The following is a 16,261-nucleotide window of genomic DNA, read 5'->3' as shown; positions in this document are numbered from 1 at the left end:
AAGATTGTTGGGACAATGACATCCAGGGTAGGAACGTACCAAGATGTATCAGATGGAAAAAGTTGGCCTGTGGTACTTGGGTATTGAATTGTGTGGGAACTATTGAGTAGTGTTTAACTGGGCAGAATAACAGTATGCATGCCTTGAGTACTTTCTCCATGCCAGCATGGGAATGTGTCCTTGACATACATCATCTCATTGACTTCTTCCATAAGGGAGATTTCATTAGCCTCGGGTTTCAAGCCAGGAAGCGGGGGGTCAGGAAGATTAATGACTTTCCCCAGGGTCAGACAGCGAGGAAGTACTTTCCAGAAAATAACACGGTCATGCCTTTCAAGGTCAGTCTTGCATGGCTGGCTCCCGCTTCCCTCTCCACTCTTATTTCACACTGTTATTTTTGTTCGGTGCCATCGAGTCATGTGAATCCTAGTGACCATGTGTACAACATGGGACACACTGCCAGCTCCTAAGCCGTCCTCACAATTCTTCTGATGTTTGAATCCACAGAGGCAACCATTCTCTCAATCTATCTTGTTGAAGGCCTTCCTCTTTGGGGCCCACTCCCCACCCCCACTTTACCATGCATAGTTCTCCCTCCGGGGACTGGTCTCTTCTGACAATAGTTCATGTTACTCCTCACCTAGTCAACTCACTCCTGCCACACCGGAAGCAACCTCTTGCCATAGGAGGGGCACATGCTGGGTTCCCTCTGCTTGCCTAAAATGATCTTTCTTGCCGGTGACACTACTGTATCTACTCAGCTCTCTTAGAAAGTCACTTTGTCAAAGAAGTGCTCTCTGGCCACTCTGGTTCTAAGCCCGATCTTCAACATTGGTGAGTCAATGCCAAAGAAGGCAAGGGCTCTGTCTGCAGGCAAAGCCCCTGTCCGCAGCCCAGTGTCAGGAAGAATCTGTGTGAAATAAATATCTCACCCCTAAAGTAGTCTATCTCTAGACTAATGAAGTTTTAGGTTAAAGGTACAAAAGGCAGTCAGCACACAAAGCAGGGGTGGCTAGAAAAGAAACATTCGCCCAAAAGAGACACGCTTAGACTACTATTTGAAGCCAATATCACTGGAGCAAAGACATCAATCATTCATAAAATAACCCCGAGGGCATCTGGAGGTTTCATGAATGGAAATGGAGCACACTAACTGTGGCATTTTCTTTGCCGGTTAGCAAGATCAAGTCCAGCCCTGGAGTCCCTAGGCTCTGTGTTTGAAAGCCTCATGCATCAGAAGCACTTTGTGCCCTTGAACTTTTTGTGCAGGCAGAACCAGAGAGTAGCTGGGCAAGGGAATAACTTAGTGGAAATCGTTTATCTGCTCAGCTCTCAAAGAATCTGCCACTCACACTATCATGTTTAAAGGGGCATGGTGTCAGAGAAAGTGCAACTCCCTGATGTGCAGCTGATTACATAAAAATTTGAGGACTGTTGGGCAGAAACTTCAAATCCAACACTTGCAAACCAGTAGGACTCTAAATACAACCTTCACATACTATGGACCAGCCCCAGAACTTCAACAAGGTAAGGTACCCCTACCTCATAGATCAGGATCTCTAAAGATATCAATTCTTTGTAGAATATGTGTGAGAAATCATAAGGCAATATATGTTTTAATATTGTCTGTATTTCAGTCATTTCATATGAAAAAAAAAGTTTGTAACATGAGCCTGAGTTATTTCAAACCCCAAATGAGATCACATGTTCCAATACCATTTGGTGTGCTTAGAAATGCAATGTCATTGTCATGCCAAACCACTTTCTCAAATGTGCTTAGAAATGCAGTATCATTGCCATGCCAGACCACTTCTGTTGGTTTCCTCAACTCCAATCAGCCTTCAAATCCGTTCTGACTCATAGCAACCCTATGCGTAATAGAATGAAGCACTACCTGGTCCTGTGCCATCCTCTCAATTGTTATGCTTGAGTCCATTGTTGCATACACCACGTCAATCCATCTCTTATGGGGCTTCCTTTTTGATCTTTTGTTTTTGCTAACTCCCACTTTTCCAGGAATTATGGTATGTTCTTTTCCATGGACTGGTCTCTCCTGATAATGAAGTCTCACTATCCTCATTTCTAAGGAGCATTCTGGCTTGGTAATTGTACTAACTGGATTTCCTGGTAACTGTGTAGATATTACACAATCACAGACAGCATGCCAAGCTCGGTCTTGGCATGTTCTTTTTTAGGATGAATGTGTCATTCCCAGCTTGTAAACCACATGACTGTCCAACTCAAAACACTGAATACTAGTCCACTGCAGCTATCGATCCTTACATTCAATTGTATTTTTATGACTTTGAATATTCCTAGATTCAAACTTCATACCTCCCAATTCTGATTAGTAGTGATTTTTTGAAGCCCTTTCTTCTGATTTCAGAGCAATGCCTCACCAGCCAATGATTTACTGCAGCACATCATTAAGGTTTGCTCTGCTTTGAGGAGGGAGCTCTACCTCAGTGGGACGTGAGTGCCCTCCAACCTGAGAGGCTCATCTTGCCGCACTATGGCAGACAATATTCCACTGCTGTTCATATGGTTTTCAGTGGCGAATCCCTCAGAAGTGGATGGCTTATTCCGTTGTTCTAAGATGATCTTAGTCTGAAAGCGCCACTGAAACTTGTCTATCATGTGTGACCCTGCTGGTATTTGGAATACTGGTGGCATAGCTTCTGGCATCACATCCAAAGCGCCAAGCCATTCTAGTAAGGCACACTGACAGATGAGTGTATTAGTAATGGTACCCAAGCCATTTGTACCATCCCGTTTAACTAACACCTACCAGAATGGCTCAACATTAAAATACTAAGTGTCATTCAAAAATCTCATCACGCCCACTGAGTTGATGACGACTCATAGCCACCCCATAGGGCACAGTAGAACTACCCCTGTGAGTTACAGGATAGAAAGGCCAGTTTTTCCAACAGAATGGCTGGTGGTTTGGAATTGCTAACCTTGCAGACTGAGGTCCAGCATGTAACACTATGTACCCTAATCAGTTCACTGTTCCATTCCCACAACTACTGAGGTTCAGAAGGTTTGCCTTTCACACGAAAAGTTTCCTTTGTATATCTAGTATTTACCAAATTTTCCCATTGCTATTGAGTGAATTTTGACTCATATTGACTCATATTGAATTTTGACTCATATTTTTATATACCATTTCTGAGACTAAATCTTTAAGGGAGCTGCTGGTGAATTTGAACCTCTGACTTTGTGGTTCCCAGCCCAGCATTTATCCCACAGCCCCACTATGACTTTTAATTCTTATAATAGTGTTGTGTTAATAATAAGCCACAGCCAAACCAGTAGTCCCTGAGTTGATTTCAGAGTAGAATGGTGCTCTGTCGGGTGTTAAAGCTGTGGGTTTATTATTATTATTATTACTATTATTATTTTAACCATTTTAATGACATATAATTCATATACAATACAATACAATGGTTTAAACATATTAAAAAGATTTCTGCAGTCGCCACCACAATCAATTTTAGAACAATATCTCCATTCTTGTACTCACTGTTATCTGCACCCCATTTCCCCACAACCTCACCCGCCATAACACTAAGAAACTATTAATTCAATTATGATCTGTGTAGAGTTGCCTATACAGGATTTCATATAAAGCAAAACATGCACACACACCCCCACACCCACACCAAAACAAACAAAAAAACCAACAATAACAAAATACAACAGAGAAAACCTCAATTAAAAAGAAAGTCAAAAATAAAAACTAGAACCCATTTAAAATGGATCCAGGGGGGAGAGTAAAGGAAAACGCCTTAAATTTTAACCTAACTGCATCTGCAATAATGCACTTCCCCGTGGACTCTGTGATCTTTTGGAGGGTTAGGATTGCCAGCCCTTTCTTCCGAGGCGTCTCTGGTGGGTTCCAATATCCAACATCATTTAATTTGTATCCACCCCAAAGTCGCCACTTCTCTGTCAGTGTGTCATACTGCAGTGGCTTGTGTGTTGGTGGGAGGCTGGGAGCTATATCATGGGCATTTCAAATACCAGCAGGGTCACCCAGAGTAGACGGGTCTCAGCAGATCTTACAGACTAAGAACAGACCACAAAGAATTACTTGGCTCCCCATTTCAGAACAGCTTATGCATATCTTCAAGCACTGACAGATACTGAAGGCATCCTTATGCAGAATATAGTAAGAGATAGGACCAGAGGATGGGCCCCTTGGGTCAGAAGGCACTAGAAATGTGAAAGAGAGGGAGTTGGTTTCTCTGAGTAGTGTCCACAAGGGTGACATGAATTGTTAGAAGTCTGTGGGAGTGGAGGCTTCAGGATATTCATTTGATGATGCATGGCTCAAGGTAAGGAGAAATAGCTGAAAAAATCTGCTGATGATCAGAAATTTAAATGTGCAAAGTATGAACCGAGGAAAAATTGAAATCGTCAAAAATGAAATGGAATACATATCCTGGGCCAGTGGTTCTCAACCTTCCTAAGGCCGCACCCTTTAATACAGCTCCTCATGGTGTAGTGACCCCCAACCATCAAATGATTTTCGTTGCTACTTCATATCTGTAACTTTGCTACCGCTATGAATTGGGCGATCCCTGTGAAAGGGTCATTTGACCCCCAAAGGGGTCACAACCCACAGATTGAGAACCGCTGTCCTAGGCACTAGTGAGCTGAAATGGACTGTTATTGGTCATTTTGAATTACAAAACCAGGTTTATTATGCTTGGAATAACATAGTCAAGAAAAATTGCTTGGGATTCATTGACAAAGAGAACATTGCAAAATCAACATTGCTGTCTGTCATAGGATTATATCTATCCCAATTCAAGGAAATCCAATCAATTCAACTATTATTCAAATGTATGCACCAACCATAAAATCTATTGATGAAAAAATTGAAGTCTTATCAATGGCCTGTTGGAAATTGATCAAATATGCAATCAAGAGGCATTGATAATTATTGGTGAATGGAATGCAACAGTTGGAAAAAAGGGAACAATATTTGGAAAATATGGTCTTTGTGATAGAAATGATGCTGGAGAATGCATGACAAAATTTTGTAAAATCAACATCTTCCTAGCAAATGCCCTTTTAAATATCACAAAAGGCAACTATATATGTGGAGATCTACAGATGGCAAACAGAAATCAAGTTGCCTATATCTGTGGGAAGAGACAATGAAGAAACTAAATCTCAATATCAGAAAGTAAATGTGGCCAAGGGTTAAATGTGGAACACACAATCAATTGCTCGTGTGCACATTCAGGTTAAAGCTGGGGAAAAATTAAAATAAGTCTATGTGAGCTAAAATATGACGTTGACTCTATCCCACCTGAATTTCAAGAACATCTCAAGAGCAGATTTGATGCATTGAACACTAATGACAGAAGCCTGATGAGCTGTCAGAGACATCAAGACCATGATTCTTGAAGAAAACAAAAGGTCATTAAAAGTATGGAAAGAAAGAAAAGATCAAAGTAGACGTCAGAAGAGACTCCGAGATAAAGTCAAAGAGCTGAACAGGAAACTCAAAAGGAAGCTCAAGAAGACAAAGGCAAATATAATGAAAGGTGCAAAGATCTAGAATTAGAAAACCAAAAGGGAAGAGCACACTCAGCCTCCTTAAATTAAAAGAATTCAAGAGAAATTTCAAGTCTCGTGCTGCAACTTTGAAAGCTCCTCTGGGCAAAAATTGGATAATGCAGGAAGAATCAAGAGAAGATGGAAAGAAGACAGACTTACTTTGCCACCAAGAGTTGGTAGACAGCTCACCATCTCAGGAGGAGGCATCTGAGCACGAACTAATGGTGCTGAAGGAAGAAGTTCAAGCAGCACCTAATTCATTAGCCAAAGACAAGTCTCCAGGAATTGATGAAATACCAGTTGAGATAGTTCAAGCAGTTGAAGAACTGGAAGCATTCACCTGTCTATGGCAGGACATTTGGAAGGCAGCTACTTGGCCAACTGACTGGAAGAAATCCACATTTGTGCCCATTCCAAAGAGAGTGACCCAACAGAATATGAAAATTATAGAACAAGATCATTGATATTGCATGCAAGCAAAATTTTGCATAAGATCATCAACGACGGTTGCAGCAGTACATTGACAGCCAGAGGTTCAGGCTGGATTCGGAAAAAGACATGGAGCCAGGGATATATATTATTGTTGATGTCAGATGGATCTTGGCTCAATGCAGAGAATATCAAAAAAACGTTTGGGTTTCATTGACTATGCCAAGGCATTCGACTATGTGGATCATAATAAACTATGGATAACCTTGAGAATAATGGGAATTCCAGAATACTTCATCGTGCTCATTCGAAACTTGTACATGGAGCAAGAGAATGCTGCACTGTTTACAATCAGGAAAGATGTACATCAGGGTTATAGCCTCTCACCATATTTATTTAATCTGTATGTTGAGCAAATAATCAGTCATGCTGAATTATATAAAGAATGTGGCATTAGGAATCGAGGAAGGCTTATTATCAACATGAAATATGCAGATGAGATGATCTTGCTTATTGAAAGTGAGGAAGACGTTGGGCACTTGTTGCTGATGGTCAAGGATTACAGCCTTCAATATGGATAACAACTTAATGTAAAGAAGACCAAAATCTTCACAACTGACCCATAGGTAACATCATGATAAATGGAGAAAAGATTGAAATTGTCAAGGATTATGTCGTTCTTGCATGTGCAACCAATCTTATGGAAGCAGCAGTCAAGAGATCAAAAGACGTATTGCTGCAGAAGACGTCTTTGGAGTACTGAAGAGCAAGGATGTTACTTTGAGGACTAGAGATTGCCTGACTCAAGCCGCGGTCTATGCATGGGAAAGTTGGACATTGAATAAGCAAAGCTTAAGAATTGATGTATTGGAATTGTTGTTCTGGAAGAGAATATTGATGTATTGGAATTGTTGTTCTGGAAGAGAATATTGAAAGTACCATGGACTGCTAAAAGCACAAACAAACCTATTTTGAAAGAAGTACAACTAGAATGCTCCTTAGAGGTAAGGATGGCAAGACTTCATCTTACATACTTTGGACATGTCTTCAGGAGAGACCAGTTACTGGAGAAAGACATCATGTTTGTTAAAGTGGAGGGACAGTGTAAAAGAGAACAATCCACAAGGAGATGAATTGACACCGTGGTTGCAACAATGGCCTAAAGCATAGAAACAATTGCGAGGATGGCGCAGGACCATGCAGTGTCCCTCTGTGTGTGTAGGGTCACTATGGATTGTGTCTGCCTTGGTGGCACCTAACAACAACACTCTATTCTAATTTACCTAGGTCATTGTCAGAGTGACCTAATGGTAGACACTGATAGTGATAGTGAGTGATAGACTATACTCAAGTGCCCCGTCCTTCTCTGGGTTGGCTTTCTGTTGTGCGGGGTGAGTGTTTGGTCTACAAACAGGAGAGGATCATCATATGCCATGTGGGCCCTTGCTCTCCTCCTGAGTCTTGGTAAAGAACAAAATGGTCCTTTTCAAACATGGCAAACTTAATGAAAACAAAAGAGTGCTCGGTTCTGGAGGAGAGATTCCTTACCTGTGACTGTTTGCAGCTGGAGGTGAGTAGAAAAGTCCGTAGTTATTTCAAGGTGAAGTTTCTGGATTACTGTTTTTCCTTCATTTCCTTTCAGCCCACACCTTTTTATTTTTTGTGATTCACTAGGATCGTCATTGAGGAAGAAAGACAAGGCTCTTCATGCCTCAAAACAGTCTCCTTAAACCACAGAAGAAAACTGACCCTGTCTTCTAAGGTTGCTATGATTTAGCATAAATTCAATGGCAGTGAGTGAGTGAGCGAGCGAGCGAGCGAGCATCAACGTAAGCAAACTCCCATAGGTTGGAAAAAGAGAGAAGTTCCGGCAATCCCTATATGAGGGTTTCCATGGATTCCTGCCTTCCTGTTTCACTTGCTGTCTGATTTTGAATTCCTTGACTATTTATTTACAAGACACCTGAAATTTTATGTGGAGGAAGTTATATAAGAAAGGAGGCCGGGTGCTTCTCAGACTCAGCATGATGGAATAAAGTATTTATAACTTAATGGTACCATGAAACAGGTGATTGTTTTCACCAGCAGACTCCTTTCTGGGGTTTTGGCGTGGTCATATATTATCTTCTAGCAACTGCCTTTAATTGCCCTCCATGGAGATCAAATTCCTTGCCCTAACATGTTTGCAGAGGTGTTTATAGCTGTGTGATTTGTGTTGTTCACATAAATCTGGGTCCTGAAGCATTGTTTCTGAGTTTCTGTCTTGATGGATGGTTCTCCCTAAAGCTTATATTATGAACAAAATTGTTCCAGATGTCCTTCTCAACTCCAGTGGGAGATGCCTTTAAATTGGTAACATTACAAGGAGCAGTATCCAACCTTAGATAAATTTGGCAAAAATTATGTCACCCATGCCAAACTTCCTGCAAATCACTCAGTTCCATTTCCTTTTTTTCTGTTTGAAACAGACTTGAGAGACGTGGATGTTGTGAGGAGCACCTGAATGGTCCAAATGGTTCGTGGTTATTGTGCTTTCTGTGAAGCTAAAGGTAGGGAGTTTGAGTTCACCAATAGGCACCTTGAAAGGCCTGATGGTCTGCTTCCAAAAAGGCAGCCATTGAGCACTGTGCAGTGCAGATGGCCTCTGAAACACATGGGGTTGGAGGAGTTAAGATCTACTCCATGGCAACTGCTTTTATAGAACAGATGCTTTCGAAAGCAGGATCACGTGATTCTCAAATTAGCCTATACGTGTTAGCAAGGAGGCCTTGTCCTCTTTCATTCAATAGCACTTTTATCCGTGCCCCTTTATAATTACTACAATCTCCTTCCTTTTCATGCAGAGTCAAAAACTTAGCTGTGAATCTCTGCTTCACTCCAGTGGCTGCACATTCAGGGGCAGTGTAGAGGCACTGTTTTGGAACAATGCAAACTACGATTTTTCTAGGGGATAGGTACTCAGACAAGAGCCAGCATGAGCCACCTCTTAGGAGGATTCCAGAAGTTTTAGAAATGTAACCTCTATAGACATCGCAACTGGACCAGCAGACATCATGATAAAGGGAGCAACGTTGGAAGTTGTCAAGGATTTCGTTTCCCTGGGATCCACATTCAATGCTCATGGAAGCAAGCAGTCAAGAACTCAAATGCCATACTGTATTGGGTCCAGCTGCTACACAGGAACTCCTTAAAGTATAGAAGAGGGAGGATGTCCCTTTGAGGATCAAAGATGTGTCTGACCCAAACCATGGTAACTTTAATAGCCTTATATGCATGTGAAAGCTAGACGCATGCACATACACCACCAAAAAATGCTTATAAATGATGGTGTTGGTGAAGAAGATTAAAAGTACCATCAACTGCTAGAAGAACAGACAAAGCTGTCTTGGAAGAACAGCCAGAATGCTGCTCCTTAGAAAGGAGGATGATGAAACTTTGAACCTCTTATCGGGAGGGATGAATACCTGGAAAAAGGACTCCAATCTGGGTAAAGTGGAATGTCAGAGCAAACAGGAAAACCTTCGACAAGATGGCTTGACAGAGCCTGCCACAATTGATGCAAACATAGCAACGATTATGAAGATGGCTAAGGGCCAGGCAGTGTCTCATTCTATTGTGTGTAGGATTGGTGTGAATGGGAACTGATCATCTGGCACCTGACATTTGTAACAAACTTTCTTCAGTGATTTCTATGATCTCTCCTCATCTACCAATTAAGAGAACAGCTTTATTTTCCTGACCACAGAATTGTTGTCGTTAGGTTAGGGTTTTTGTTTTCTTGTTTGGTCGGTTGGTTTTCATAGAGGTATGAGCTCTGTGTATGTTCAGTGATTACTTTCCAAGAAGGCATCCTACTGGAATTACCAAAGTGGATTCAAATATCTTTTATCCATCTTCAGGTTTCTATCCCCCAAACCAGGAGATCATTTTTTTCCTCCCCAGCCTATTGGGAAAACCCTTTGAGTGTGTGCTGAAGGCATCAAGGAATGGCCATGTATTAGTTGCCTGAGTTTCCTGTAACGAACCACCTGAGTAGCTTAAGACAACAAGAATTTATTTCCCGTAGTTCTAGAGATCCCCACACCAAAGCCAAGCCCATTATCATCGCATCAATTCCCACATAACCACTCCACAACCTAGACGCCACTTCTGGAGACCAGCAGTCCAAAATGAAGGTATTCGGAAGATGGAGCCTGGGAAGAAAAATCTACTCTGTGCATATCTTTTTTTAACACATTTATTGGCATCCATGTATACAGTGTATACAATTGAATAATTAACCATGTCAAGAAGAGCTGTACAATCTTTACCACCATCAATTTTAGAACATTTTCTTTCTCCATACTCATTGTGTAATCACCACCCCCCAATTTTGGGAAAAAAATGCACAAGGAAACATTATCCAATTAAACAGCTTCTAAATGTGCAATCCAATTCCATTAATTATACACTTTGTGCTGTACAACCATTATTGACACCATGCCTCCTTCACCTATGGCAACTATGTCAAGTTTGGTTTCTTCCTTTGTTTTACTAATTTTCCTGATATAATATTCACATATCACATACTTCTATAGTTAAATAGCCTTTTATGAGTTGTATAAGCATCATCACACTCAGTTCTGATGCTCCCTCCCCACTCCTGCTTTCATTGATTGCTCCCCAATTCTCCTCCCTCCCCTCCCCTGATAAAGCATTGCATCAGTTATTGTCTCTATGTACCCACTCCTTCGATGCTTTTTCAATTGGGAAAGCTAACATGACAATAAAAAAACAAAAGTGAAATTAAACAGAAATCAGAAAAGAATCATATAAACATAAAAATATAAATGAAGAGTAAGAAAGAAATACCACTAACAATATTTTAAATGCCAGAGAAGAAATTTCTGTCTTGGAACAAGCCAGAAATATTTGAGCCTAGAGCAAATTCAAATTGGGCCAAGAGGGAGGTCAAGTGACCAAATATCATCGTAACTATGTTCACATCCACCACCATCAAGTTTACAGTAATCTCTAACAGTGAAGTTATTTGGGTCTCTTGCCTATGGTCTGACACGGGATCTGCCAGAGGCTTAAATGTGACTCGTTTGCAGATAGATTTTGTGCTTCCATTGTCTCCATAGCCTTCTACAAATTCGATGTTCACAATTTAAGCTCTGATATTTTTCCCTTTATATTTGGATTTTGTTAGCAACATCTTTGGACCACACAGGCTGGTGTGCTCCTTCCCTGTGGAATTAGTTGACACCCCACTTAGGGGGCTGCTTGTTTGAATACAAGCCATTAAGACCCCAATTGATAGCAGGACATCATCTGCTTTCTTCACCATACTTTGCTGTAGCACCCTTATCTTCATTAGGAGAAGGCAGGTGATCCTGGACCATTCCACTGGGAGCAGAGCACAGCCAGCAGGTGCCACAATCTGACAGGAAAGCACACTGGAGAAGACCAGGGGAAGTTTGGGGACAGGACAAAGATGCCAGCCTCTGGGAAGAGTCAATTTCTCAAAGAAACCCAGGGTTCGTGGCCAGAGGACCTTTGGTAAACTAAGGTTCGCAGACAGTCCACAAGTTGTATGTTCTTTTCATTGTTACCTCCTTTCTTTAGGCCTGATTTTAGTACCTTGGTTACATGGGGCCCTTGTTGTTACTGGAGTGATTTTTGTAGAGCAGAGAAAAACGAAATGAATCAGGAATCAGGAAGGAGGCAAGAGAACAGAGTGTATGCTAGATGAAATCAGACAAAGGGTCTAGTCACATCCCTCGTACTTACCAACAATATATGACCTTGGGGAGATGCCTAAGTGTTACGCCCCTTATATTCCCCATCTGTAAAATTGGTTTGATAAACCCTGTCTGGTAGCACTGAGATGTGTACTGTGTATTGTAAAGTGTCTGGCCTATAGTGTATCTTTAGTCATTGGTAGGTATTCCTAATATGCTTTTGATCCCGTACCTCTCCTTCTATGAGGATGGGTGGTGGTATCCAGGGAATCTCATAGAATGTACAGCTGCATAGAACAGAATACCAAATCAGCCAAACGTGATGCTGAGCAAATAGAACTCAGTAAAGTGTCCCTCATAGAGGGTCTACTGTTTGAGTGTATATAGGGCTCTGTCCCAGCTGAACACAACTCGAGGTTCCTGGAATGTGAGTCCGCCCTTCACCACCACCCCCCTCCATCCAACCCACTTTTCTCACTCTCTCTTTCACACACCCCTCCCTCTGTCCCTCCCTGCCAACAACACTAGCCCTTGCTTCATTTTGCCAAATTGCTCAGGATAGTCTAATTAAAATGTTCATTTAATGGCGTACGTTCTGGGTTTCCCAAACATGAGAAGTGGGCCAGGCTAGCAGTTTCCAGGCACCACGTCAAGGAAATACCACCTTATTTCTCAGGAAATCTGTGCAGATAGCGTGTGTCTAAAGAGCTAGCACACGCACTATGTGCGGAGTGTCTTTCCATGACTGCCCATGAGGCGCATTAGCTTTCTCTGCTGTTTCCCCCTCAAACACACACTAGGTGAATGTTTGGCTCCTGCCACCAGCACCTTAATTTCAAATTAACTCGACAAAAGAAGTGTGTTTCCCAAAGCCACAACCTGCCTTGCCTCGGGGCATTTACACCTGGGGTGCTGGACATGGTTACCCTGCTCAGCTGCTAACTTAAAGGATGGAGATTTGATCACTCCCAGAGGCGCCTCAGAAGAAAGGCCTGGGAATCTTCTTCTGAGAAGTCACAGACATGAAATCTTTTGCAATACATGGGGCCACCAGGAGTCAGAACTGAAGGAAAACAATTTGTTTGGCTCTCATATGGTGCCCCCCACCTTCTCCTTCCTTCTGTTCTCTGCTTCTTTAGGTCATAGAAGCTATCTCACCATTCTCCATATACCAGTAATTGCTGCATCTCAATTCTACCATTTCTATCAGGATGTGTGCATCTTACTTCTCTTAGGACCCCCCACTAACTAAATCCAACACTAAAACCAAACCCTACTGTCCTTGAGTAGATTCCAAACTCATAGGGACTCTATAGAACAGAAGTTTTCCATAGAATTTCGAAGAATGTAAATATTTACAGGTGCAGACAGTCTCATATTTCTCCTATGGGAAAACTGATGGATTTGAACCACCAGTCTTTTGGTCAGCAGTGCAATTCTTACCCTGTTGTGCCACAAGGGCCCCTACACCTAGCACAGTGCTTTCTAAAGGGCCACTGTTCAATTAGTGTTTCAAGAACAAATGAGCCTGTAGTCAAGAACATTCTTTTATTAATATTTGCTTTCTCCAACATTTGTGAATATAAGAAAGTTCAAATATGTATCTTTAACTTTACAGAACAGGCCCCAACAATCCCCCCCCAGAAAATTCCAAAATTTATCTTTTACAATCTTTCTCTCTACTTGAGGTGCTGAATTCTTTTACATTTGAAAAGAAATCCTATTTCAGAATCTTATTTTGTTGCTAGGTGATAAAATCAAATGGAAGCATTCCCAATTTGATTTATAGCATTGTGGTGCTGGGCTGAATAGTGTCCCTCCAAAAGTTAGACTGCAGTCCTAACCCTGAACCTGTAAAAACAGCTCTTTGGAAGTAGGAGTTCCTTTTGTTACGTTGATGGTGACACACTCGGAATTATGCCTTACGACACAGAATACACAGATACACTGGGGAAGCCCAGCCTTTGGAAGGGCTGTCCAAATGCCCAGGAAACCAGGAGAATACCTCCAGGGAAGGATTCAGCCCTAGAGCCAATATTCTGATTTGGACTACCAGGCTCCCAAACTGAAAAATAATACATTTCTGTTCTTAATGCTGCATTTAGGAACACTAGCAAACCAAGGATATAGGGAAAAAAACCCATTTTACTCTTCAGCTGGATAAGCAAAACTTATGTAACAAATGCATTTCATAACCTTAGATTCTGAGCTAATGAAAATTCAAGAAACAACATGTCTATGGGAAACTGACAAGGGCAAACAGTTCACTCAACGGAGAATTATAGTGTTTTGGGTTTGTTTGTTTTTTTACAATAAATGGTGCTTGGAAATTTGGATTTCCACATGCAGAACAATGAACTGGAATCCATGCCTCCCATCATGCACAAACAAAAAAATCAAAATAGTTCAAGGATCTAAAAGGGAAAACTACAGCCATCAAATTCTTAGAAGAAAATGGCAGTCTATTTTAATGATGGCAGATATGATAACAGAAGCATAAGCAGCAAAACGATCAAAATAAATGGGACCCTATAAACATTACTTTTTTGGTCCATGAACTTTTATCAAAAAAAGGTAAGAGTCAACCTACGTATTTGGGAAAAAACAAACAAACTAGGAAGTATATTTCTCAAACTCATTACAAACTTAAACCCTTTGTCACGATGTCCACGACTCATAGCATCATCAATCAATGTTAACAACAACAAAGATATCCATGAAAAAATACGGGCAAAGAACTTGGGACAGTGCACCAATAGGGAAATTCAAATCACCAATAAGCACAAGAAAAGATGCTCAGTGCCATTAGCCTTTAGGGAATTGCAAAACAACCACGAAATTCCATGGAACTCTTCACCCCTTGCAGTTAGGAATGTAAAATAGGCCAGCCATTGTCGGAAACAATTTGGCAGTTCTTCAGAGTTGTCCATGGACCTACCCTGTAACCCAACAACTCCATTCCTGCATCAATACCCAGATATAGCAAAGGCAGGAATGCAAACAAACCTGTCCACAAACATTTAAGCAGCGCTTTTTACAACAGCTAACAGGTGGCACCAGTGAAATTCCCATCACCGGGTGATTGGGCAAAGACAATGTGGTTTAGAGGCCCAATGAAATACTACTTAGCATTAACGAAATGAAATCCTCATGTACTACATACGCCACAGGAGGAAAACATACTCAGTAGTCAGTCAGGGGCAAAAGAACAAACACGGTATGATCTCAAGGTAGATGAAAAAAAATATATATATAGCAACTGAAGATTATTAGTGGTACTAGGTAAAGGAGAGAGGGATCAAGGGGAAGAGTTAGCTTTCCAGGCAACGATTTTATGCTAATGATGATAGAACAATGATTTGAAAATCGAGGGTGATACTAGTTGCAGAATATACAGATGTTCTGTGTACCTCCCGCCCCACTCTAGTCCTCCACTCGTCACACTACTGACTGCAGCCTCTTGAAACAGTCAAGAAGTTGCCTTAGTCTTTACTTGGGGCAGGAGAGCCTGCTGGCACAGGAACGGTGGCTGTATCTGTGGAGGCAATTCTAGCTGGCGCTCTCTCGCCCACCTCTCTCAAAGCCTCCTCATACCAGGGTGGGTAAGAACTGAGGTCATTCCCATTGACCATGGTGAAAAATTCTAAAACGTTAATCCTGTTGGTTTCCGCATGGGCTCTTGGACCCCACCGAAATTCATAGAGAACAGGATCACTATCAGGCACCTGGCAATACTCCAGGTACTGATCCTGAACCCAATCTTTAGTGATGAGCTCCCTGCGCTCCCCGTGGAGGACACCCTCCTTCCCAGCATGCACACTCAACTTCTTAAGAAATTCCCAGATCACTTCCTCTGAGGCAGAGTTGCCCTCCAGGAGGATCACACCGAGAATAAGTACCAAGACCCCATTTTGGGGCATAACCTCATCATCAATCAGCACTCTGTTATAGGTAAGGCCCAGTGAGTTTTCCAGGGCATAGGTGCCCAGGATAGAATGCACCTCTTGCAAATCAATGCCAAAAACCATCTTCAAGTTTTGAGAAGCCCTCTGAAAGATGATAGGGAACTCATTCTTAAAATTGCTGCTCACAACATCCAGCATTTCTAGTTTTGTCGTGAGCTGCCCCATTCGATACTTGATGAGCAGGAAACGCACTATAGCAGTCACCTCCTCTTCTGGGGGCTCCCTTGGCAAGGACTGGACGCTTGCTGGAGTGCTTGGACTTCCCTCGTCTTCTGTGTCTTTGGAGTTCTCATCAGAGGTACTCATTGTCATGAAGGAGAAGGCTGTCTCAGAATTCTGGGGAGGGCTCAGCTCTTCCTCCTCTGGGGGTGTCAGGTTCACCGGAAATGAGGAGGAGGAAGAGGAGGAGGAGGAAAAGGTGAAGTAGGAAGAGGAGGAGGGGAGAGAGAAGGAGGAGGAGGAATAAGAATGGGATGGGGAAGGGGAAGGGGAGGGGGCGGGGGGAGGGGAGGGGGAGCCAGTGGAGGAGATGGAGCTGGAAGGGCAGGAGGGGAGAGAGGAGGAGGGGGA

The 16,261-nt window shown here is 42.1% G+C and overlaps 1 protein-coding gene across 1 annotated transcript; it reads right to left on the bottom strand.

Annotated features, from left to right (window-relative positions):
• Positions 1 to 15,208: 15,208 nt before the first annotated feature.
• LOC142433815 (melanoma-associated antigen 10-like) lies at positions 15,209 to 15,997 on the bottom strand. Its single transcript, XM_075538490.1, has one exon. The coding sequence runs from the start codon at positions 15,995 to 15,997 to the stop codon at positions 15,209 to 15,211; it is 789 nt and encodes a 262-aa protein (XP_075394605.1).
• Between the last annotated feature and the right edge of the window lie 264 nt (positions 15,998 to 16,261).

The sequence above is a fragment of the Tenrec ecaudatus genome, chromosome X (assembly GCF_050624435.1).
Source record: "Tenrec ecaudatus isolate mTenEca1 chromosome X, mTenEca1.hap1, whole genome shotgun sequence".
In the NCBI taxonomy this organism is placed as follows: Eukaryota; Metazoa; Chordata; class Mammalia; order Afrosoricida; family Tenrecidae; genus Tenrec; species Tenrec ecaudatus.
This window is presented reverse-complemented; position numbering and strand designations above follow the sequence as displayed.